This window comes from Symphalangus syndactylus, chromosome 1 (genome assembly GCF_028878055.3).
Source record: "Symphalangus syndactylus isolate Jambi chromosome 1, NHGRI_mSymSyn1-v2.1_pri, whole genome shotgun sequence".
NCBI lineage: Eukaryota > Metazoa > Chordata > Mammalia > Primates > Hylobatidae > Symphalangus > Symphalangus syndactylus.
The window spans coordinates 151402694-151426801 of NC_072423.2; the positions used below are offsets into that span (position 1 = coordinate 151402694).

The 24108-nt window shown below is 37.7% G+C and overlaps 1 protein-coding gene across 3 annotated transcripts in view; it reads right to left on the bottom strand.

Annotated features, from left to right (window-relative positions):
• The window catches only part of TNKS (tankyrase), a 208047-nt gene that overhangs the window by 18250 nt on the left and 165689 nt on the right, over nucleotides 1–24108 (bottom strand). For all 3 annotated transcript variants that reach the window (XM_055288544.2, XM_055288558.2, XM_055288552.2), the window contains exons 18-25: nucleotides 18501–18689; nucleotides 14857–15094; nucleotides 14082–14164; nucleotides 5102–5222; nucleotides 3529–3626; nucleotides 1936–2010; nucleotides 939–1044; nucleotides 311–497 (exon numbers count right to left, since the gene is read on the bottom strand). In XM_055288544.2, coding sequence (XP_055144519.1) covers nucleotides 311–497; nucleotides 939–1044; nucleotides 1936–2010; nucleotides 3529–3626; nucleotides 5102–5222; nucleotides 14082–14164; nucleotides 14857–15094; nucleotides 18501–18689 — 1097 coding nt within the window. The remainder of the gene's footprint in view (nucleotides 1–310; nucleotides 498–938; nucleotides 1045–1935; nucleotides 2011–3528; nucleotides 3627–5101; nucleotides 5223–14081; nucleotides 14165–14856; nucleotides 15095–18500; nucleotides 18690–24108) is intronic.

Below are 24108 nucleotides of genomic sequence, written 5' to 3' on the forward strand. Positions count from 1 at the left end.
TGGATCATGAGGTCAGGAGTTTGAGACCAGCCTGGCCAACATGGCAAAACCCCATCTCTACTAAAAATACAAAAATTAGCTGGGCCTGGTGGCGGGTGCCTGTAATCCCGCCTACTGAGGAGGCTGAGACAGAAGAATTGCTTGAACCTGGGAGGTGGAGGTTGCAATGAGCCAGGATCGTGCCAGTGCACTCCAGCCTGGGCGACAAGAGCAAGACTTCATCTCAAAAAAAAAAAAAAAAAAAAAAAATTTGGTTCATGACCTAGGGGTGGGAAACGTTACACTGTTACACTAATGGCAAGACGCTTACCTGTGACATATGTAGCATGACCTGTCCTTGTGTGTAGGGCAGCCTGTTCCTCCTCCAATTCCATAAACATATTGGTTGCTTTTTGAGGAGTTTTCAGCAAAATAAATCCCGGCCCCAAACATTCCTCCTATGTATGCATGTCGCTCATCAAACCCTTTATGAATAATGGCATTAATGAAAGGAGAACCTAGAAATATGAACACAGAAAGATTTGTTTTTGAACACTTTTCTGGAAGCTCAATTACCTGCACACTATTTGCACCGGCCAGGTTAATATTAAGAAATGAACGGTGTATAAATCAAAAGTATTTTCTAAGAAGGCCTATTATACATAATAATGTACTAGTACAAAATTACAACAAAAATAATTCACTAGGTGGCTCAATTTGCAATTTAAGTTCTAAAATAATTTTAGATCAAGTATTTTCATTGTATATGCACTGGAAAGTCTGTACTAATGTGTGATACGTTAGAAAGCTGGTACGAAGAAGTAATTATTTGAACAAAATAATCAAAACAAGCCATTTTTAACACACCCATATTATAGTCAATTTCACATGGGTTTTTCACTTTACTGACTCCTGCAAAGGCCCAGGGAGCCGTCCACCGTCCCCGCCATGCTGCTCACCATGAAACAACATGCGCTCATTGTGATGGTTGTGATTCTCCTCAGACACTTCCTTCTGTCGGTGGCAGAACCGTTCCCTCAACTTCTTGTTGACAACTTTTTGAATCTTGAAGGATGAAGAAGAAAGAAACATTACCAGTGAAATGGGCATTTATGATTTAAAATGAAAAGTATGTTTTCCTTTTAGGAACGTTCAATTTTTATTTTGCTTAAGACACAATTTAAAAGTGATAAAGCTACTATGTCAGTGTAATTCAGAAAATACTCTAGCTGTTAGTGACATAATTTTTAGTTACAGCTTTTGTTATTCTATACCAGACCTGGCTGTTACCTCTAAATCACCTCAGGATTAAAAAAAAAATAGGTAGAAAGGTTATGTTTAGGCATCTCCCCAGACTTAATAAATTTTAGGAGATGGGGATCTGTAAATCTGTATTTTTTTTTTAAAAGTTCCCTGGGTTATTCTGATGTGTACCAGTGTAGCTTTTACAGGTCTGTTAACTCAAAATGAAATCTCTACAGATTTTATTCATCTTTATGATACCCCTTTGTAAAAAGCTTCAGTCATCTGTTCCATATTATAAATTAAGATACTGAGATTAAGAAATATATATATTCTGGGGTAATTACTGGTTCAATTGGATTGAAGATCCAGGACTTTGATGCAACTTTCAAATGATAAAAAACATTATTGTCAGCTATGGCCTGTATTTGTGGATGAGCAGGGAGACCAATATCCATGTGAGTATCACTAGTACAAGCTGATTTAGCCTCCTGTTTGTAGCTTTGGCGCTTTCAGAATGTCTCTATTTTTAGTGACGTATTGTCTTGGGGAGTTAGAGATACTGTAGTGAGAAGAGTGCTGTGTGACTTCAGATAAGTGATGAATTATCTTTCAGTTTGAAAATATGACTAAATAAACTCTTTTCATTGGCTAGACTTAATTTTTAGGCAAGTCTTGCAATCCAGTTTTCACCATGAAACTTTAAAAACTTACTCGAATGACATTGTATCTGTTGAAGACGCCGCCAGCATTACCACCATCTCTATGTTCTCGAATGGTACTTTGCATCTATAGAACAAAATAACTGATTTTATAAAAACATCCCAGTGTGTAATTCTGACATTTCTTCCATTGTTTTCAATATTTCAATTTTATTATTTCATTAATGAGTCTAAAATTCAGTATTAATAAATAAATAGGAGTTCACTATAAATTGATGAACAAGTTTAGTGGATAAGTATTTTTGGTGAGAAAATGATTTCAAGCATAAATATTAAATTTATGCACTTTCTATTTACTTTTAAATAAAAGTTCTGAAAGAGTTTTCTGTAAACACAATGGGGAAACATAAAAAAAACCACATTAAGTCATCTATTATTACTATCTTATCTTACTGAGAAGAAGAACTAATATTCTGATTAAGTCAAACAAAAACTCCTTACATTCAATTAATGCCCGTTGGACAAATGCTAAAAATAAATAATTTTTAAAAAATAAATATTTGTTCTGTAGGTGAAATATTCCATATTATCTCAATAGTCTTCAGCTTGGGATCTCTAAGTATATTTACACAGACCAGGGGACGCTGACTATAATGTACTACTAAAGGGAATAACTGTCTTCTGACTACTCTCTAAATTAAAAATAATTATGGAAAAGAAAAATGTTTTAAAGATCTAAGTTTCTCGGAGAATTAACTCAATAGAATGAATTCTCTTCCTTACTGCTCCACTTGTGAAGAGTCATTACATTTTTGACATGATTATCAAAATGTACTAACTGCTAGGAGAAGAATGAGGTAGTAAGACACTGGACCCCACGATGCCTCCCTGATGTGCTAAATATGAGCTGAAATACAGCCCTGGGGTCATGGTCCTGAGTTCCCTATGAAACTTCCTAGCCTGGGAATGAAAATCAAATGAGCACTAATTAAAAAAACAAATAAGAATTAGGCATACCTTTTTCTGCCTAGGTATTTGCATAACACAACTGGGTAGCTTACTTATAACAGTGGCATTAGGCTGTTTGTTTATGCATAAGCCGTCAGTGGAGTAGGAGTCTCACTGGCATCTCATCACCAGGAGGGTCACACAAACAGCCTTCATAGGGGCTCAGAAGAACTGTGACTAGAGAAATGTTATGCAGAATAATGAGGCAGACCCAGAAGCATATGTGGCGATTAGGCATATTATTTTATAGTCACATTTATATCTGCATAAAAACAAGGATGAGAACATATTTGCTCTCTATGAGGCAAGAATTTTCATTCTATGTCATTCTTAGGTGGCACTGTAACAATATAATAGTTCTAATAATAGGCTCCTTATCTTGCATGAATTTCAAGAAAATCTCCAGAATCAAAAGACAGATGGACCCCATGCATTAGAAAACCTAGGCTTATGATGTGAAAACCATGTGGCGCCATAATATTTTAATTTTGGCAATATTCTACCACAGTGGCTAAGAGAGACTGATTAATAGGCATGTGACCGCAAGGCAATAATGTAAGACGAGGCTACATCCAGAAAAACAGGTTTATCCACAGATTTCAAGAAAAGCAAATGAAAGATTTCTGATGTATATTACCTCTTCTTCCACTGACTGATATTCTTTATCTTCTGGAGCAAGATCCAGCAAAATCGTTCCCTGATTAACACAGTGAAAAGTCAAATAAGGATTGGTGCCTGTCGGAGAGAAAAATTAACATATAAAACAAAAGTCTGCACTACTCAGGCTCTATTTTATTAAACAAAAAATTCATAATAAGTAACTGACATTTTGGAACAAACCTAAACTATTTGCAATTTGAACCTGATAAATTCGGTTACTTTAAACAAATATACTCAAAGACAGGAGAAAAAAATGAAGATGTTTAGGGATCAATTTTATCTGTCTTTTTTTTTTTTTGTGATGGAGCCTCGCTCTGTCACCCAGGCTGGAGTGCAGTGGCGTGATCTTGGCTCACTGCAAGCTCCGCCTCCCGGGTTCATGCCATTCTCCTGCCTCAGCCTCCCTAGTAGCTGGGACTACAGGTGCCCACCACCACACCCGGCTAATTTTTTGTATTTTGTTTAGTAGAGACAGAGTTTCACCGTGTTAGCCAGGATGGTCTCAATTTCCTGACCTCATGATCTGCCTGCTTCGTCCTCCCAAAGTGCTGGGATTACAGGTGTAAGCCACCGTGCCTGGCCCAATTTTATCTGTTGTTATAGAGCTTCTTGTATACACTGCAGGGTTCAACAAATATTTGTTGAATTAAACTCTATCATGAACATACATGAAGCTATGTCTGACACAAAAGAAAAACAAGCACTGACATCACAATATAGTCAGATCTAAAATATAAAAATTATCTTCTAAAAACTCTTGTAAGATGGCTTGAAATAGCCACTTATAATTGCTTTAAAATACATTATCTTTGTTAGTTTCATGGATGAACTAAAATACAGATAAATAAGCAAGACTCAAGCACAAAATCTTCCAGTTTGAATTTCACATCAGTCTTATAATTTGATTGGCTCTGTAGATTCTCCTTCCTTGCTTTCCTATAGTGAAAGTGCTACTAACAAATGAAGAAATGGGTAAAAACAGAGGGGAAAGAGGCTTGTAACGGCAAAGTACAATGGAAAAAGACAAAGCTGACAGTCAGGTTGGGGGGAGGAAAGTTCAAGTTAGGAAAGGTTAAATTGTGAAAAGCCATGTTAGGAATGTTCGATTCTATCCTAAAAGAAACAGGATTCTATTACAGGGGTTTAAGCAATGGAGTGATATGATAATATAATCATTTTGAAAAGATTGTGTTCACATTGCAGAGAAGGTACTGGAAGGAAGCAAATGTAAAGGCTGGAGATAAACCAGGTGGTTGGGACAGTCTAGGAGAGAGAATGGTGGCTTGGATCAAGTGACAGTCACGGGAAAGGACAGAAGTACAGAGATTCCAGAGAAATTGAGGATACAAAGCGTTGGGACAGAGGGAAGACTGACTCAGATTTTTCCAGCTAGAGGGAGCATGAGGCCAATAACTGAGATGGGGAAGGGACAGGAGGTCCAATAGTTCAGTGTATGGTTCTGGGATCAAACTGCCTGAGTTCAACTGTCAGCCACAGCACTTACCTTGTACCATTGACTTCTGAAATTTGTTTTTTTCTGAATAGCTTACCTTGTTGTCCACCTAAAAGTCTTTCTACTCCTTTGATTAATTTGTGGCGGTGCCCATATGCATTGATGCCTATTTCTTTCAACTCTTCATGACCCATATCAGCCAACACATCTAGTGTAATCTGAAAAATGAAACAAAATCAGCTGTGATATCTTTAACAGTTCTTAAGAGGACAAAAGCTTTTCCAGGTGTCTACAATGCTATGAGTGCCATTCAGATTAAGAAAATTCTTTTGTTCCCCTTATAAACGTGAGCTTACAATTTTTTTAAAGTTGTCTTGGTAGTCTCATCAGCTTTTCTGCTTACTTGAAGTACTCCTTGATTTGCTTTTCGTCCATGAGAATTAAAAAGGGAGAAACAATACTATAGAAATACAAAATGATCATCACTATATTTCCTTTAGATTATTTTGTTCTATCATCTACTGCTGGCCTCAAGATAGAGGAGGAATCAGTAGCTTGAAAATGGGAAAACAACAGATCCCAGTATCCAGCAGGGAGTAGAAATGAACAGTGGGGGAAAGGGAGAGGCGTTCAGCACAAGCAAACAGTGCGGGAAAAGGAGAAAGCAATTTTTAGATGAAGATAAGGAAGAACTTCTCAGTGCTAAGAAATACTTAAGCCTGGGACAGCCTGCCTTAAAAAGCAGTGAGATTGCCATCTCAAGTATTTATCCTGTTTTAAAGAGAGGCTACATTTTAAAATTCCAATTTGGATAAGAAAAGAGTAGATGCTTTTTAAGCTCTCTCATAAATTCTCAGACTTAATCCCTTGTCCTTAAAATACATTCTGTTTTATACAACATAGTGTTTTTTAACTTTTGGTTAGTTTTTAACTTTTGGTTATTCATCCTCGTAAAATGGAGATGATTAGCTGGCTCAAAATAACCTAATTCCTTTATGGACTAAAGTAGCTGGGACTCTACTACCACCCAGTGGCTATGTTCTGAACACACAGGATGAACTTCAAGAAATGTGGCTGAACATGCAATTTCTTGAAGGCTGAAGATGCAATTTTCCAGCCGTGACGAAGCTGGCCTTGTGACAATCCAAATACTAGTCTACAAGATTAGTCTTTGATTTTCCCCTTCCTTGGAAAACCAAGAAATCCTTTTATAGACACTCACTTTCCAACTCAAACAAGATCGTTTTTTTCCACTTTTAACTTGCAAGTAACATTTAAAAAACTGACAAATTAGGCCTGGACTTCTGCTGATTTTTTTGTCAGAATAAAAATATGAGTTTGATCTTTCTAGTGAAATGAGCATATATAACTCGTTCTTTGGAAATAATTTTCTATATTGCTTCTAAGTGGCCATTTAAGCAATAATTGCTTCATCGCACAAAGCGGGCAATTCACTTCCAATCACCCAAAATAAAGGTTTCAGCAGAGCTGTAAAAACAAAGCAAAACAAAGCAAAACAAAACAAAACAAAAACCCAGTTCTGAAATACACATCTTTGAGATGGAATAGTTCACAAAATAATAGGAGCCTTTACATTCTTAGCTACATGATTTTAATATAATCTGGAAACTATGTTATTGATGTCCCATTTTTTTCTTCTAAATATTCAAAACTAACTTCAGTTTAAAACCAAGGGTCTCATATCTATGTGGTAACTTCAACTCAGAGAACCTTCAGACTTTACTTTTGTTTTTTTGTGTGTGTGTTTTTTTTGAGACAGAGTCTTGCTCTGTTGCCCAAGCTGGAGTGCAGTGGCGCGATCTCAGCGGCTCACTGCAACCTCCGCCTCCTGGGTTCAAGCCATTCTCTTGCCTCAGCCTCCTGAGTCGCTGGGACTACAGGTGCTCACCACCACGCCCGGCTAATTTTTTTGTATTTCTAGTAGAGACGGGGTTTCACCATGTTAGCCAGGATGGTCTCGATCTCCTGACCTCGTGATCCGCCCGCCTCGGCCTCCCAAAGTGCTGGGATTACAGGTGTGAGCCACCGCGCCCGGCCCTCCTCAGAATTTTCTGGATTGATACATATAGCGCACATCTGGAGGAAGCAGACACCAGGCCAGCAAAACACAATATTCTCTACAATGTTCTAGAGGAGTAATGCAGAATATTTACTATATTTATTCATTTTATAGCTCTAATCATAAAATGAATACAAAAAAACCAAACCAAACCAACAAAACAACCTGAAGAGACTGATAGCAAGTCACCTAGTTTAGAAGGCGAGGCTGAGAGGAGCTCTCACCCCTAATGTGGAAAGTGGTCTCCTACCTCCTGGCATTTGTGTCTTCACTGTAATCCCTTCCCCGTGTGAGACAGACTTATGAACTCACTTCTAACAAATATAATACAGCAGAAGTGATGGGAAATTACTTTTTACGTTAGGTAATAAAGAGACTGTGGCTTCCATCTTGGGCGCTCACTCTTTGGACTGCTCACCCTAGAAGAACTGGCTGCCACGCTATGGCAGACAGACTCAATGATTCCCACCTCCTTACATCACATCCTGTATGCTCCCCTCCCCTGGAGCGCAGGCTTGCCTAGTGACTTGCTTCTAATCAAGCAAATACAGCAGTGGTGATGAGAAGTGACTAGCAGATCTTCTTTGTCTTGCTAGCTTTGATAGAGCAAGAAACCATGTTATAGAGGCTCACATGGCAAGGAACTGTGGGCTTCAGTCCAACAGACTGCAAGGGACTGAATCCTGCCAATAAGCATGTGAGAGTGTGGAAGGGGATCCTTCTCCAGTAGAGTCTTTAGAAGAGATACTTGCCCTGGCTAATGCTCTGTAGCCTTGTGAGAGATCATGAAGCAAAGGACACAATTAAGCTGTGCATAGACTCCTGACTCACAAAATGTGTGCTGTTTCGAGCTGCTGAGTTTGCAGTAATTTATCAAGCAGCAACAGGTAAGTAATACTCCATAAGGTCACTCTTTGGAGAGGCTCACAGGTGAGGAATCAAGGCCAGTCAACCAACACTCTGAGCGAGCTTGAAGCGGGTCCCCGCCCTTGCCAGGTGAGTCCCCAGGTGAGACTGCAGACCTGTCGGACAGTTTACTGCAGCTTCAGGACAGACCTTGACCCAGAGGCACCCAACTAAGCCATGCTTAGATTCTTGACATACAGAAACTGTGGAATAATACATGTTTGTTATTTTAAGCCATTAAGTTTTGGGTAATTTGTTACACAGCAGTAGACAAGTGAGCTACCTATGCTATCTTGGCATTTATCCATTTAGATACTTACAGTCACACAAAAGGAATGCATATGAAAATAAGTAACTAAAGAAAAAAAAGAAAATGTTTATTAGGCTATCCTGAAGGATAGAAGAGATGAAAAGCTATTAACCTATGGAATCTAAAAAAAAAACAAAAAGGGAATGGACAACTTTCTATACTTGCAACTGAATATAAATATACATTATTCTTGCAATTCCATCCAACCATTCATCATGCAACCACCATCCACACAATATTTGTTGTGTACTCGCTATATAACAAGCACAGTTCCAAGCACTTTATTTACATTACCTAATTTAATCCTTACGATGACGGATAATGAAGTACTATTAATGTATTTATGAGGTCACTGGTACTTAGAGAAGTCATAAAAATAGTACACAGAAGAGCTGAGATGTATAGCTGTATCTGTCTTTTCCCTGTTTATATTCTTTAAAAGGATGACTAGAAGGTGAAAATGATTAAACGTTAACTTTAGTTGCACTGAGTTACATGGTTTCCAATTTGTCCACATATTTACCAGGCAGTGGCCGCTGAAAAACCTTAAATGAAAAGCTAAGAAATTTAGATTTATGTTAGCTCATTCACACATAAAATGTTTAATGAGTACCTTTTTTATGCTATATATTTCTTTAAAAAGTAACTGAATATTTCATTTAATTCTAAAACAATCCCTTATAGTTGCAAAGTTACATAGTTGGTCCAAATAACTGATAGTAAAAGAGTGGGGCCATGAAACAGAGTGCTAACCAAAGTTCATGCTATTTACTTGAGGTAACAAAGAAACATAAAATGGATCAATGTCTTGGAGAATCCCTAAGAGAACTCTCGTGAAGGTGACCTGCTTGGTCAGGGCTGCAAGGAGGGCTGGGAGGCAAGGAGCAGGAAGGAGATGAGGAAAGGTTCTCAGAAGAAGGTCATAATTCAGCTAAGCAGCAGGAGCTGATCAGGCAGGGGAAGGAGGGAAGTGTGCTTAAGACAGAGGGAATAGCATGTGCAAAGGGAAAATCAGTTAAAAGAATACAGAGTATTTGAGGGACCTTAAGTACTGTAGTTCAAAATGTTTACAGGAGAATATGTATCAAGGATTAAAAGGAGCAGAGCAGAGCAGCAGGCACAGAGAGGATCTTAAAGGGCCTTATCTATCAAACTAAGAGGCTTAGAAGTATACCAAAGGCTGGCCAGGTGTGGTGGCTCATGCCTGTAATCCCAGCACTTTGGGAGGCCGAGGAGGGCAGATCATGGGGTCAGGAGTTTGAGACCAGCGTGACCAACATGGTGAAACCCCATCTCTACTAAAAATACAAAAATTAGCCAGGCATGGTGGCCCATGCCTGTAATCCCAGCTACTCAGGAGGCTGAGGCAGGAGAATCGCATGAACCTGGGAGGTGGAGGTTGCAGTGAGCCAAGATCACACCACTGCACTCCAGCCTGGGCAACAGAGCTAGACTCCACCTTAAAAAAAAAAAAAAAAAAAGTATACCAAAGGCCCTGGGAAGTCTTTTCAGCAGAGTAATGTGATCAAAGTTGTATTTTAGGAGGATGAGACTGTTGGCATTATGTAGGGCAGATTTGGAAGGGAAGGCAACTGGGAACAAGATGAAGATAAAATGACATGGAAGGGATGAATCTGAAAGCAACTGGAGAACTGTATTTATAGGGCCTGGTAAATAGAAATGGTTAAAATAAAAGGAACGAAAGTAAGATTATTCCAAAATTCTGCAGCTGGGTAACTATGAGACTAGTATCAACAAAAGAAATAGAAATATCTGGATGGAAAGCAAGTTAGTTGGATTTTAGACTTGTTGCTTCAAGATTCAGGTATATACCCCTATCAGCTGTTAGACATTTTTTTCTGAAAATCATATTTAAATTAACTTGCTCCTTTTTTAAAACCTTGACTTAGTTATTATACCGAGGAAATCACAAGCTTGTTGGGCTAGTTATGTCTATCTAGTATACATTAAAATAAAATTATAATATTAAGAATAAAGATTATCCACGTGTCAGTTAAAGTCATCTTGCACATAAAGCAAAGGTCATTGCAAAAAGAGCTACCTCTAGCTTCTGAGAGTATTTTACTTTGGGTAGGGAGAGAAAACTAGTTTTAATGAAAAAGACCTTTCTCTTGCTTGGGCTTAAAAGGTTGTACGGTATAGCAGTAGTAATAAGAACTAACTTTATAATCAAGTTCACAATGAATTACTGGAGGCCATGCTTTTGTCTTCAAGAATTTGAATTCAAAATTTATCTGGTCACTTTCCATGAAAATACACAGGTTAACCATAAAAATGTCCACAGGCAGTCTTCCAAGTGATAGCATTTATGTTCTAGGAATTGCAGTGTAAATAAAATCTGTCTTTCCCTCAGAAAAAGTGTTCCTACCGATGTTCTTAGGTAGAAAGCTATGTTATAAAGGAAGGGCCAAAGTCACATGGGTACTATATTTCATTAACTAGAAAGGATACTATATTATTTAACATAGAACTTGGCAAAGTATCTATGGGAAACAGGACAATTTAGAGACTTCCAAGAGAGTAACTGTGAAGATAGAAGGTGAGGCTATGATGTGTAGAAGGTTTTTTTCTGGGACCAGAAATAAAATAACTACATTCCACACCCCACTGGCATCCATGAGTAGGAACACAGGCAATGAGACATATAAGCAGGTCAAAGCACATCAGAAAACAATGGCTCCCCTGGCTTAAGCCAAACAGATATGAATTAAATGAGTTCAATGCATGCACCCTCACTCCTCCCCGACTATACAAATATGTTGACCATCATCACGTATTACTGATATAGAATGTTAATGGGAGAAAATGCTAAGGGTTAAAGTTATGGAAAAGGTTATCAAATTTATTTCTAATGGAAGGCTAGATAAATAACATTTGCAATTAAAATAAATTTGATTGCCTGATGACTGGGCCAGACACAGTTCAATACAAAGAAAGGTAGTATCACTTGTCTGGAGGGAAAGAACTGTGCTTGGTAATATACATTAAATGCAATTGTCTATGTATTGATCAAGAAAAGGCTATAGAAATTATTCTGGCTAAAAGAAAATCAATGGTATCATTTACTCAGAATGAAACTGCAGTAAAAAAAGAACAACGAAACCGATGAAACCAGGACAAGCTGTCAGAAGGAGTGACTCGGAGACTAAACTATTAAACTATTCAAATCAATAAATGTGATAAATAAGCCACAGGAAGTCAGTTACTGACAATGAGAATATACAATATAAAGTAAAAAAGAAATAACACATAAAATTATAATGCAAACTGACTAAAAGAAGAAAAAACATTCTTCAGAAAAGTTTCATCAGTAAATTGAAATTATTTGTTTGAGTTAAGGTCTTTGGTTTATTTAGCAAAGATGTGTTTGAAATTTTACAATTATTGTGGAAATGATTTGGGAAGAATAGCTATAGCTGTAATATGGAAGCAGCAGAGTATAACGGTTTTAAAACAGCTTTCACACGTTCAGTTAGGGAATAAGGATAAAGCATTCCTACTGTTTAGGATATTCTCCTAAGAAAGCTCCAAACCAGAGGATGAATAAATGTTTGGAAAAGAAAATGATTTTATAGACAGCAGTCCATCAAGTCCTAACCATTAGACCAAAGGCACCTGTGATGCATCATTGTATTAAAAGCTGACACAGCAGCACAGTATTACTGAGCATTTTAACTCTCTGAACATTTGTAAGCATTAGGTTTTACAGGTAAAGGAAGTGATAGGATAAATGTCTTTCAGCCCAATTTTACACAGCTAGTAAGAGGGTAAAAATAATTAGAATTAAGGTCTTCTTTTAGTCCAGTGCTATCCCTACTCAGCTGTTCTTATCATTAAGAGCATTAAAGATGAACTATAATGAAAAAATGTAGCTTAAAAAAAAAAGAGAGAAAGCAGAAGAAAAATCTTAACAGCATAACTGATATAAAAAAGAAAAAAGACCTGGTTTTTAAGTTAACTCCAAACTGACTATAAGCCTAGAAGGGAACCATAATGGGCCAAAGGTGCCAGTGAAATACTGGAAAATTATGTCATATAAAGAATAATTGAAAAAACAGATTTATTCTGAAATAGGGGAAGATGTGTAGAGGTGGGTGATTGAAAGGGTGACACCTCTGATAAGTTGACTAGGTCTTAAAAAGATACATAGGGCCATATTATGTTGTAGTGGGCTGAATGGTAGCTCTCAAAATGATAAGTCTATGTTCTAATCCCCAGAACCTGTGAATGTCATCTTCTTTGGAAGAAAAGTGTCTGCAGATGAAATTATGTTAAGGGTCTAGAGATGAGGAGATCACCCAGGATTATACTGGTGGCCTCAAATTCAATGCAAATGTCCTTAGAAGAGATACAGAGGACAGGAAGGCAATGTGAAGATGGAAGCAGAGACTGGAGTAGCATGGCCACAAGCCAAGGAAGCTGCCAACCATCAGAAGGAAGAAGAGGCATGGAATAGATTCTCCCCTACAGCCTCTGTAGGGAGTATAGTCCTCTGAAACTGAATACATATGTAGACTGGAGATTAGATCTCTGTGCAAAACAGGGTAAGTGTAAGCGTAAGCCCAAAACAAACGAATTATACCTACGGGCAGATTTTGGCACACTTTAAGTTACAAGCATTCTATTACACCTGTCCCAAATTGTAACAAGATATCTTCCTTGGCTGGAGGACTAACATGGCTGTTATTATACAAGGGTGATCCCTACACCTGGGAGAATAATTTAATTTTCTCTAAACACCTTTCCCATTCTTAAATTTCATGTAAATCAATAGTCCATTTAAATTCAGGACTTACCATCATTCAATATTTAAAGCTGATCATAATAATGAAAGCATACAATATTACAACTCCTTATCCTGTATGAAAACAGTAAAACGAACAGAAGAATCCTAATTCATAAATGCCCTAATGATGACTCCATCCTCAGACCTTCACAGACATTTAAGATGGATCCCAAAATAGGGTGGGTCTATTGGAACGTATGGCCAACTTTTGGTTTAAGATTATTTAAGACTCCAAGCAGACAACAGAAACTTCATAAAGGGGCAATTTTTTAAAAGTGTACTTGTCTAAGTACTACTGTGCTTTCCAAATTAACGGGCAACTGCTTCAGGAGCCCAGTCACATGAATAATGAAATGAGATGACAAACACTGACATTTTTCGGAAACAAACAACCAAGGACAATTATGAAAACATTCTTTCGAGGTAGTTGCATGGTCTAAGTTTTGACATGTAATAAAATGCATAGTGCTAGACTGCTTATAAAGAATCATTTGTTAGACAATTTTGGGGAGAAGTATAAAATACTGGGCTCCTCTGGCTTCTTATAGAAATGTGTTGTGGGTTTAAGAACAGCTCGTAAGAAGCAAAAGAGGAAGAGGTGGGTGGCAATTAATAATTCTTTCTTTTTTTTTTTTCAAGATAGGGTTTTGCTTTGTTGCCAAAGCTAGAATGCAGTGGCACAATCACAGCTCACTGCAGTTTCAAACTCCTGGGCTCATGTGATCTTCCTGCTTCCGCCTCCTAGCAGCTAGGACTACAGGCGCCCAATAAGTCACCATGCTCAGCTAACTTAAAAACTTTTTTTTTTTTTTTGTAGAGATGGGGGTGTCGCTTTGTTGCCCGGGCTGCTCTCAAACTCCTGGGCTCAAGCAATCCTGCCTAAGCATTGCAAAGTGTTGGGATTAAGGTGTGAGCCACTGCATCCAGCCTAATCTTAGTATTTAAATGACTCAAATATATACAAGAATATTTACCTGTTCTGTTTCAAAGATATCCCGAAGGTGTTCAAGGCCAAGGCTTTTTAGAAATTGGCTGATATTCATGTCAAGACCAGCAACTAAAACAGAAACATATTAAAGATTCTCAGAAAGAATTCTCAAATATAAAGAAAATTTCAGTATCCATTTAGACATGACTCTGACAACCTTGGCTGTCAGATGATTTTACATGGCATAAAATAATACAGAATACATAGATTTAATTCAGACACTTTATTTCTGAAGTTGAGAACTAAAAGCAGAGTGTTTTATCTTTATCAAATTACTATTTGTATTCTAATATTATGGCTAGAATATAGAATTATAACTTACTATAATTTATAAAAATATATATAATATAATACTAATTTTAACATTACAGTATAATTTTTATACTACAGAATGCTACTTATATAGAAAAATCTAAAGCTTTTAATGAATTAAAAAATCTAAATGTATCAGCTATCATTTTACTTTTCATTCCTGAAATGACCTCTCAGTTGTGTTCTGACACAATTTCAGTATAAGTGGTTCAATAAGAGGCTATGGTTGTAAACAGATGCTCTAGAATATACAGAAATAAGAACAATGACAATGCCAAGAAACGTGGCAGCCTTCTATGAAGAAATATTTCTTATAAGATGTTATGTGTATGAAAATTTACAGACAGGACGTCTCTAATCGAGGCATTCAATAATTATCAATAGAAAAAAGTAATTCTGCTCCACTAACAAAAGGAATAAATAAATAAGCATTCACAAGGTCTACTCACCTTCTCCTTCCTTCCTTTCTGTTCCCGCGGCGCCATCCCCTGCATTGGAGGCTCCTCCTACGGCCAACTCTGCTAAAGGGCCAGTGAGGTTGTCTATGCTGCTGGCAGCAGAGAGGCAGGAGGGGGTGGATGCTGGTGAGATCAGAGAGGCACTCACCACAGTAGCCTGAGGTTTAAAACAGGTAGGTAAGGCCTCTGGGGGCATGGCATCTATCAGCAAAGCTCTGATATCGTCAGCCTAAAAAAATGATTAAAAACAAAAACCATGAAAATAATATATATTAAAATGGTAAGTTTTTCACTAACAACCAAATGCTTTGTGGATTTTTTCCTTAATGAATGCCTCATTATCACCTACTGGTTTTTGATCATTCCTTCTCCTATCCACAGCTCTAAAGAGTTTCAATAGTTTCAGTAGACAGAATTGGAGAAACTATGTAATTTTTAAAAATATTTCTTCTTTCATTAAAAAAAGCACTTTCAGTGTTAACTGTCACCCTTCTTTAGAAAAAATTTCCATATTTACTATATTTTGTTTATGTTTTAACAGCTATAATCTGGTTATTTACTTCACACTTAATAATTTCATGTACAATTAACATCTGGTGAAATTTCAAAGGGATGACACTTTAATTTAGTTCATTTATTCATAAACTTTTCAGTTTTTAAGTATTAGATGTAACTGCTTTTCAAGCATGCAGGAGATAGTCTCCAAAGACAGCCACCCGTCAATTCCTTCCACCTGTCATGTATGCCTCCCCTTGAATTTCTACCCCCCCGCCCACCCCCAAATGTGGTCTGTGGCTTGCCCTGTGAGTTGTCTTGACCAATAGAATGCAGAAGTGACGTTCTGAGACTTTTGAGCCAGGCTTGAAGTGGATTGGCAGTGTCTACTTTCACTCTCTTAGAAGCCATCTGCCATGTTGTACAGAAGTTTGGGCTGCACTACTGAGTGATGAGATCCTATGCAGGGAGAGCCCTGCAGGATGAAAGGCCATCTTCGAAGCTCCAGCCTCTGCTGAGTTCCCAGGGGCAGGTAACTACAAAACCAGCAGAACTGCCCCGGCTGAGCCCAGTCAACTCCCAGATGAGTGAGAAATAATAAATCGTCATGTTAAACCCCCAGTGGGTTTGGGGGTGGCTTAGTGGGCAGCAATAGATAAATGAAATGCACACCAGTACCTGGAAGTGCGGTGCTGGTGGACATGGGCTTTGGTTGGAGGCGTGAAGGGTGGCCTGGTTATTGCTGAGGGAGGCTGTGAATGGAAGATAGGCAAGTGCTACTGAAGGCGAGAGAAAGGGGACTGATGCTGTGTAGCACAAAGTTTGGCAACACTGGCACATGAGGTCTTATGGAAGGTAGAACGTAAACCTAAATAAATTTGTAAATTTGGCTAAGGAAATTTCCAGAACAAATTCTCCCTCGTCAACTGGACTGGAGTGTTTATCTGCCCATAATAAGGTACAGGAAGAGAGAAAGGAACTGTTCAGTTCTCTTTAAGGAAATGTATTCACTTAACATTTACTAGATTAGAAAATAAAATTATTCACCATTCCCAGCCTCTCCATCAGCAAAAGTTTCTTCAAGTAAGGCACGGCCTCAGGCCAAAGGTCAAATCCAGGGTGCTGACAGGAAAACATGGCCTCAGAATAAAAACCAACTAGAGGTATAGATATATTACCTCAAAATCTTTAAAAAACCTCTAAGGTGGTACCTTGTGAATTCCCTTGGCTAGATGAAAGAACTTCAAAGGATCTTATGGGCATTGTCCCACTGCACCTTGACTTGGATTCCATGTTAGAGAGGGACCTGTCTTGAAAAGATTTGTGGGCGGGGCTTTTGGCTGATGGAGTGGTGTGTAATTTGATGGGAAATCCAAAAGTTTATAAAGGAAGAGTTGTACTAGTTTGGACTAAAAGGGACAGGTAGATTAATATGATAAAAGGCTCAGGGTCCCCTAAATTTCTAGGAGCAGGGAACAGGTTGAGAAAGCCATTTGGCTGTAAATATAATCCATTTCTTATGAAAAGAGAAGGATAATTCAGAGGGCATGGCCAAGAGCTACAGAGGCTGTGTACAGTGGCTCACACCTGTAATCCCAGAACTTTGGGAGGCTGAGGAAGGAGGCTGAGGGAGGAGCCCAGAAGTTCAAGACTAACCTGGGCAACATAGCAAGACCCTGTCTCTACAAAAAGTAAAAAAAAAAAAAAAAAAAAAAAAAAAAAAAATAGCCAGGCATAGTGGCATGTGCCTGTAGTCCCAGCTACTTAGGAGATTGAGGTGGGAGGATGGCTTGAATCTGGGAGGCTGGGGTTGTGGTGAGCCATGATCATGCCAGTGCACTCCAGCCTGGGTGACACAGCCAGACTGTGTGTCAAGAGGGGGGGGTAAAAAAGAAAGGAAAAAAAAAGACAGCCACAGTGAAACACTCCCTGGGAGCAGAACTGGGCCCCAATCGGGGATCATTCCCTAACTCCTGAGTAGATGGCTCTGATAACATGTGCCTGACTGAATTTTAGAATTGCTAAGGACCCAGTGATGACTATCTGCCCCCTGTTGGTGGGGGGAGCACATGGCAAGTGAGTGTAATTTGAATGTGGGAAAAATAGATTTAATTTGTATTTACAGGGTAGACTGTGGCTAATTAAAGATGGCCACGAAATTTTTGCTTCTCCTTTCAAAGAAAGTGGAATCTATTTTCCTATTCCTTGAACCTGAGCTGACTTCATGACTTGCTTTGCACAACAGAATGTGGCGGAAGTGACAGCATGTCAATTCCAGGATTAGCCTTAAAGAACAATGGCAGCCTCTGCTTTCTCCCTCTTGAGATACAATTATTCTGTGAAGAAATTCTAACAAGACCACTTAATGATGAGATGCCACATGGGACTAGAGAGGCCCCAGCCTTCTAGTTGTATTTGTCAAGGCTCCAGGAATATGAGTGAAGCTGTCTTTATGTTTCTGTCCCAGCCACCAGCTATATGCAGTTGCACAAGTGACCCCAGGTAAGACCAGAAGAATCTCCTAGCCAACATACAGAATCATAAGAAATAATAAGTTATTATTATTTTAAGCCACTGAGTGTTTTGAAACAGATTGTTATTCAGCAATCAATAAATGAAACAGAACATAACTTGAAAAAACATTTCTGGCTTAAAAATGAGAAATTATTGTGAGTATAAAGTAACTCCCTGGTTTTCAGGAAGTTTACGGAAGATGATGCAGTGCTTAACTTTGCAGTTAAATAATACTGCCCAGAGTTAATTTTTCTTTGACTATCTCATAGACTTAGGTAAATTATCATGAACATTAGTTGCTCTACAATAATATGCCAAATATAGAAGGTACAAGATATTTTACTCAATGTAATTCTTTGAGGGTACACTCTAAAAATGTGTTTTCTTATGATTCATGTTTTCCCGGGAGGCTAAGAAGGGCAAAAAAATTAACTTACTGTTTAGTTTGTCTTAAGAGTTTTAAAGTGTATTTTCATAGAAAAAGTGTGAACTTCAAAAATTTTCAGAAGAAGATCTCTGTTCTAAGTGAAATAAACACGACTAAAAGTAAGCTGGTGAACCTGAGAATCTAATGTCATCTCTGAAAGTTTAAGGAACAATACTCAGTATCTGAAATGAGGACTTACTGTTGCCAGATCCAGAGGTGTCTGGCCTTCCTGGTTCTTCATGGTGGGGTCTGCACCATGCGCTAGGAGGAGGGCACACAGCTGCGTCCTTCCCTTCTGGGCTGCTTCATGGAGAGGAGTAAATGCCCACTTATCTGTTGCATTTACACATGTGTTGTATTTTATCAGTAAAGCCGCTATGTCAACATGCTGAAGAAAAAGAAAAGGATACAAAGAGTTAAGAATGAGATCATCTGGTAAAGCACCACTGTGTATTCTTGTTTTTATTTAACAATTCACTCCTCTGTATCTCCATTTTCATCCTTAACAGAAGTTTCTTAAAAAAAAAAAGAGTATTTCAGTCTTCTACCTACACTTTGGACTCCATCTTTTCTTGCCTCCTTCAAAATCTCAATTACACAATTATACTATTACCCTGTAACTGTTCATGGGCTTTTTTTCAAAAAATGCATCCTTCTAATATATTCAGCTTTATTTTAAAAACAAATACTATGTAAGGTGTTTCGTTTTGTAAAGTGAAACTAGTACCTAATTCAAATCTTCTATTAATGGTCTAATCTATCTGCCAAACTTTTCAAATACGCATTCTATTCACATTGATTCTCTTATCTTCCCATTTCTTTTCTAACCTACTGCAATCAGATTTACTGAAATACTCATCTCAAAGATTCTCAATGTTTTCTCTTCAGCCTTTGAAAAAGCAACATAACATTTTATGAAAATTGGTCTGTTATGTCTAAATGATTGAGGGGTGGAGGAAATGTTAGCAGCAGACATGCTAATAACCTGGGCGTGAGGTGATGAGACCCTGAACCGTTGACAGTTACAGAAAAACGGAAAAGAAGGGCTAAATCTGAGAAAGTTTGAAAGAAAAAAAAATTGGGTTTAGAAAGCCAAATTCACAACAGAAGACAGATAGAAAAGTCAAAGATGACTACATTTTTTGGGGGGGTGGGAAGGAAGGGGGAATCTAGAAGATTAGAAAATAAGGTAGAACTATTAACAGAAATTGAGTTGTAAAAGTTTAAGTAGGGGCTGGGTGCGGTGGCTCATGCCTGTAATCCCTGCACTTTGGGAGGGTGAGGTGGGCAGATCACCTGAGGTCAGGAGTTCAAGACCAGCCTGGCCAACATAGTGAAACCCCGTCCCAACTAAGAATACAAAAATTAGCTGGGCATGGTGGTGCATGCCTGTAATCCCAGCTACTCGGGAGGCTGAGGCAAGAGAATCACTTGAACCCAAAAGGCGGAGGTTGCAGTGAGCTGAGATTGCACCACTGCACTCCAGCCTGGGTACCAGAGCAAGGCTCCGTCTCAAAAAAAAAAAAAAGTTTAAGTAGGTATGAAACTCTCAGATAAGGCTCATTGAGGTAGGCACCTCTTGAGGTAAAACATCAAAGTAAAGACATTCTGTAGACGGTTTGTCAGAAAAAGCTGGAGCACAGTCAAGGGGGCTTCATTCACTTACTCACTCTCCTACCACTCACCCACCAACCAGCATTTGCTCAATACCTATGGAGGGGTGAGGACTGGGGCTGGGGGCTCCAGGGACATTATGAAATGGAATAGTGGATTAATAGTTGCAGCTACTTGATAAATGAGCTCATTAAGGAAAGGAATACATAAAGATAATTACAAGGTGGATAAAACCTTGAAAACAACAATATTTTGGAAAAGGAGAGTGGAAGAAAAATCCTCAGAGGAGACGAGAGGAAAAATGGAAGCTGGAGAAGAACTATAAAGGAGCAGGACTATAAAAGCCAATGCAGGAGCAACTTCCATGGAGACCAGGTTCACTCAAGTAAGAGCTCCATATAGCAAAAGGCTTCAGCTTCTTCCCAAAAATCCTTACAAAATAAGCTAACACAATCAATTACACAATAGGCACTCCTGATTCAACAAATAGGCTTTTTAAGAATATTAAAAATAACTTGTGTGTTTTTATAAATACATTTAGGAAGTTAGGCTGGTTACCACTTAAGTATTTCTGAGATCCATTTCAACTCCAATATACCATAATTTGGTGCAACTGGCACATTTGTGTCCCTTACAGACACATTTCTGGGCATAACTTGGTCAGTTTGGATAATTAACTCAAAAGCACATTATCTGTTGAGAATAAATTTCTAACTCATGCTGCTGCTCACCTACCATACATTGAGGTTTTTAAGGAAGACAGTTATGAGCACGGGAAAAGACAGGGAAGGCCAAGAAAGATCCCAAGGTGTGACTTAATGCATGTCACTTTCTATCTTCCTTAAGATATCGTCTTCCCTGCACTCTTGAAGACACTCACTTCAAAAAGAACAAGCACTTTTTCTGAGGTAATATTTAACTTTATGTAATATAAATATCTGTATTTCTTAATTTTAGAAATAGTAGTTTCTGAAAACAAAGTGAAGAACATTTATCTAAAAAGAAAAGTACAGATCAGCCAACTACTAAGGAAAGCTTCCACATTTGCTCTAATAATACAAAGCAAAAAAGCCCCCCAAAACAAAAAATAGGCCAGGTGTGGTGGTTCATGCCTGTAATCCCACCACTTTGGGAGGCCAAGGCCAGCAGATCATTTGAGGTCAGGAGTTTGAGACCAGCCTGGCCAACATAGCGAAACCCCATCTCTGCTAAATATACAAAAATTAGCTGGGTGTGGCGCCACACACCTGTAATCCCAGCTACTTGGGAGGCTGAGGCAGGAGAATCGCTTGAATCCGGGAGACGGAGATTACAGTGAGTCAAGATTGCACCACTGCATTCCAGCCTGGGTGAAGAGTAAGATTCCATCTCAAAACAAAACAAAACAAAACAAAAAACCCCCTAAACAAAAAATAAAATAATAAGCAGCATAATCAGACTGTCCTCTCAGAACAGGATATGTTTTGTGATTCTTCTGGGATTATAGTATCACTATAAATTAATTCTATAGCTTAATTATTTTTAAATTTTCTAACACAAAAGATGAAAACAGAGGTGCCACTTGTGGTATTATCAAAATCACCTAAAACAAAACCAAACCTAGTAATTTATCTCCCTTATTCAGAGGCTGTATGTTGAGAAAAGACAGCAAATTTTGTTCAAAAGCATGGAATAATTTCAAGCTTCTCCCCAGTGAGGTTACAAGCTATTTAAACTGTGTTTCTGATGATTACTTTTACTGAACTCCCATGTTTATAGGCAGAATAATATAATTTGGTAGACTAATTTACGCAGGCTTCCAAAATTACAAAAAGTCCAAGGAAAATTACGTGTTTGCGTATGTGTGTATAAAATGAATTGTATATCTGGTATGAATTATTAAGCTTTCTTTATATTGAAGTTATAGTTTATGCTTGGACAAACCAATTACATGCTTGTGAAATTTTCTGACAAATGTCTGAAAGAACAATGAACAGGAAGGAGTATATTACTACCCAAGGAGACTAAAAATACAGTTCTTAAGCTGTTTAATTCTTTTAAACAGCTATACCACTGAGGCAAAAATAGTAACTGGGATTTAAGGCTGACAAATTCAATAAATAGCAGTTCAGTTCTATTCACCACAGTATATAAAAGTGAAGTATTGAACTAGAAGGTCCAGGAAAGAAACTGATCTCTGTTGGAATGTTTCCAGGAGAAACAGACAATTTAACCTGGTTTCAGAATCCAGCTGCAATACAAAATGCTTTAAATTAAATGACAAATACAACCTAAAAAGACTGGGAAGCTTTTAATGTTAAAAAGGTAGGAAGTAGGGGAAAGAGAAATGTGCTTGGCTTCAGTTAAAGCCATTTAATTGTACAGAGGCTTTATTACAATTACGTCATGAAATTCCCCAAATATTATCCATTTTAGAGAAAGCATTGGAAAATAAAAACAGTTGAGAGAAAATGAATCAGTCAATTGATTTACTCTTATAAGATATAAATTTACATGCTTTGTGGTAATAAGTATCAATGCCATTTACTGACTAGCAGAAAAGTTAACTGTCTTGTATAAACATGCATTCAAATATAACACAAGGCATTATTATATAAAGAACACCAACACAGTAAGGCATACTACCACTAATATCAGCTCTCATGTAACTTGTAATTTTTATTGATGCTTCTTAAATAAATATGTATTTTTTTCTCTATTTGGAAAAACTGAGGTTCTTTTTATACAAAAAAGGCTTAAAGACACACAGAGAGCAGACTGAGCTCTCTAGGTGAAAAAAGGTAAATATGTATGAAGGAATAATGATCAATAAATAACTACATAAGTAAATAACGATGTAATTTCACAGCTACCTCAGATTATTATTTCATCCTCAGGCTAGTCAATTAATCTGTGTTTATTTAATACAGCACTGAGCCAGTCAAATATATAGATTATTCCTAAGGCTGTGAGATGTAGGAGTGACATGCAGCCCTTACTCTGACTGGCTCAGTACAGGAGCTGTGGGAAGCGAGGAATTTACTAATTTTTAATATCTATATATCTATAGATACAGATATAGATAGGTATTTTTTGGTAGAAATGGGATCTCACTATGTTGCCTAGGCTGGTCTTGAACTCTTGGGCTTGAAAGATCCTTCAGCCTCAGCCTCCCAAAGTACTGGGGTTATAGGCATGAGCCATTGCACCCGGCCATGAAGCAAGTTATTTTATAATAACAGTATTACCTTGTATTTTTATAATGCCTTACATTAGTTAATGCAATTTCCGCATGCACGGTCTCATTTATTCATTACAACAACCTGGAAAGGAGGTCTTGGAACCCAACTTTTACTACTGAGAAAACTGAAGATGAGAAAAAGTTAGACACTTGCTGAAGACTACTGGGTTATAAAACAGAAGAGGAAAGACTAGATTCCAGATATTCAGACCCTAAGTTCAGGTTTTTCCATTAAACCACAGATGCCTGCAGAGTTTGCTAGACTAAAACACAAAAGCCATTTTCCTTCCAAGCTGAAAATGGGAAAGAGAATAATATTAGGAAGAAGAAATGATTTAAGTAGAGATCACTGGGTAACACTATACCTACAATTGCTCTGTAAATTGCTTAATTTTCAGAATAGAAGTTGTATTCCAGATGATATGCCACAGAAAATCTACTCCACAAAATGATGATATGTGGCCAGGCTAGTTCAAGCATCATCAAATTCATGGGATAAATACAACATAATCAGTGTTTTGCCATCCTAATAGAAATGTAGACTGGAGTCCTATGATTTCATTAAAATATCCAGCCAAGGCAGGATAGAATGAATAAAAAGGCACTTTTGAAAGATACACAGATGTATCAATCTACAAATAATAGAAGCATAGTTGTATCTATTCTTAAGGGGAGACAAAGTAGCTTTTTAAACTTTTTATATTGTGTTACTATTAGTACTCCTTAAATATATAAATATATGTATTAGTACTCCATATATATATATAAGGATATATATCCTTAAATATATATACTTATATATTTAAGGAGTACTAATAAATATTTCTTAATTTCATTATATTTTAAATATTTATAAATATTTATTAAATTTTATTTATAACATTTATTTATAAATAATTATGTAGAGATAGGGTCTCACTATGTTGCCCAGGCTGGTCTCAAAATCCTGGCCTTAAACCATATTGCTGTCTCA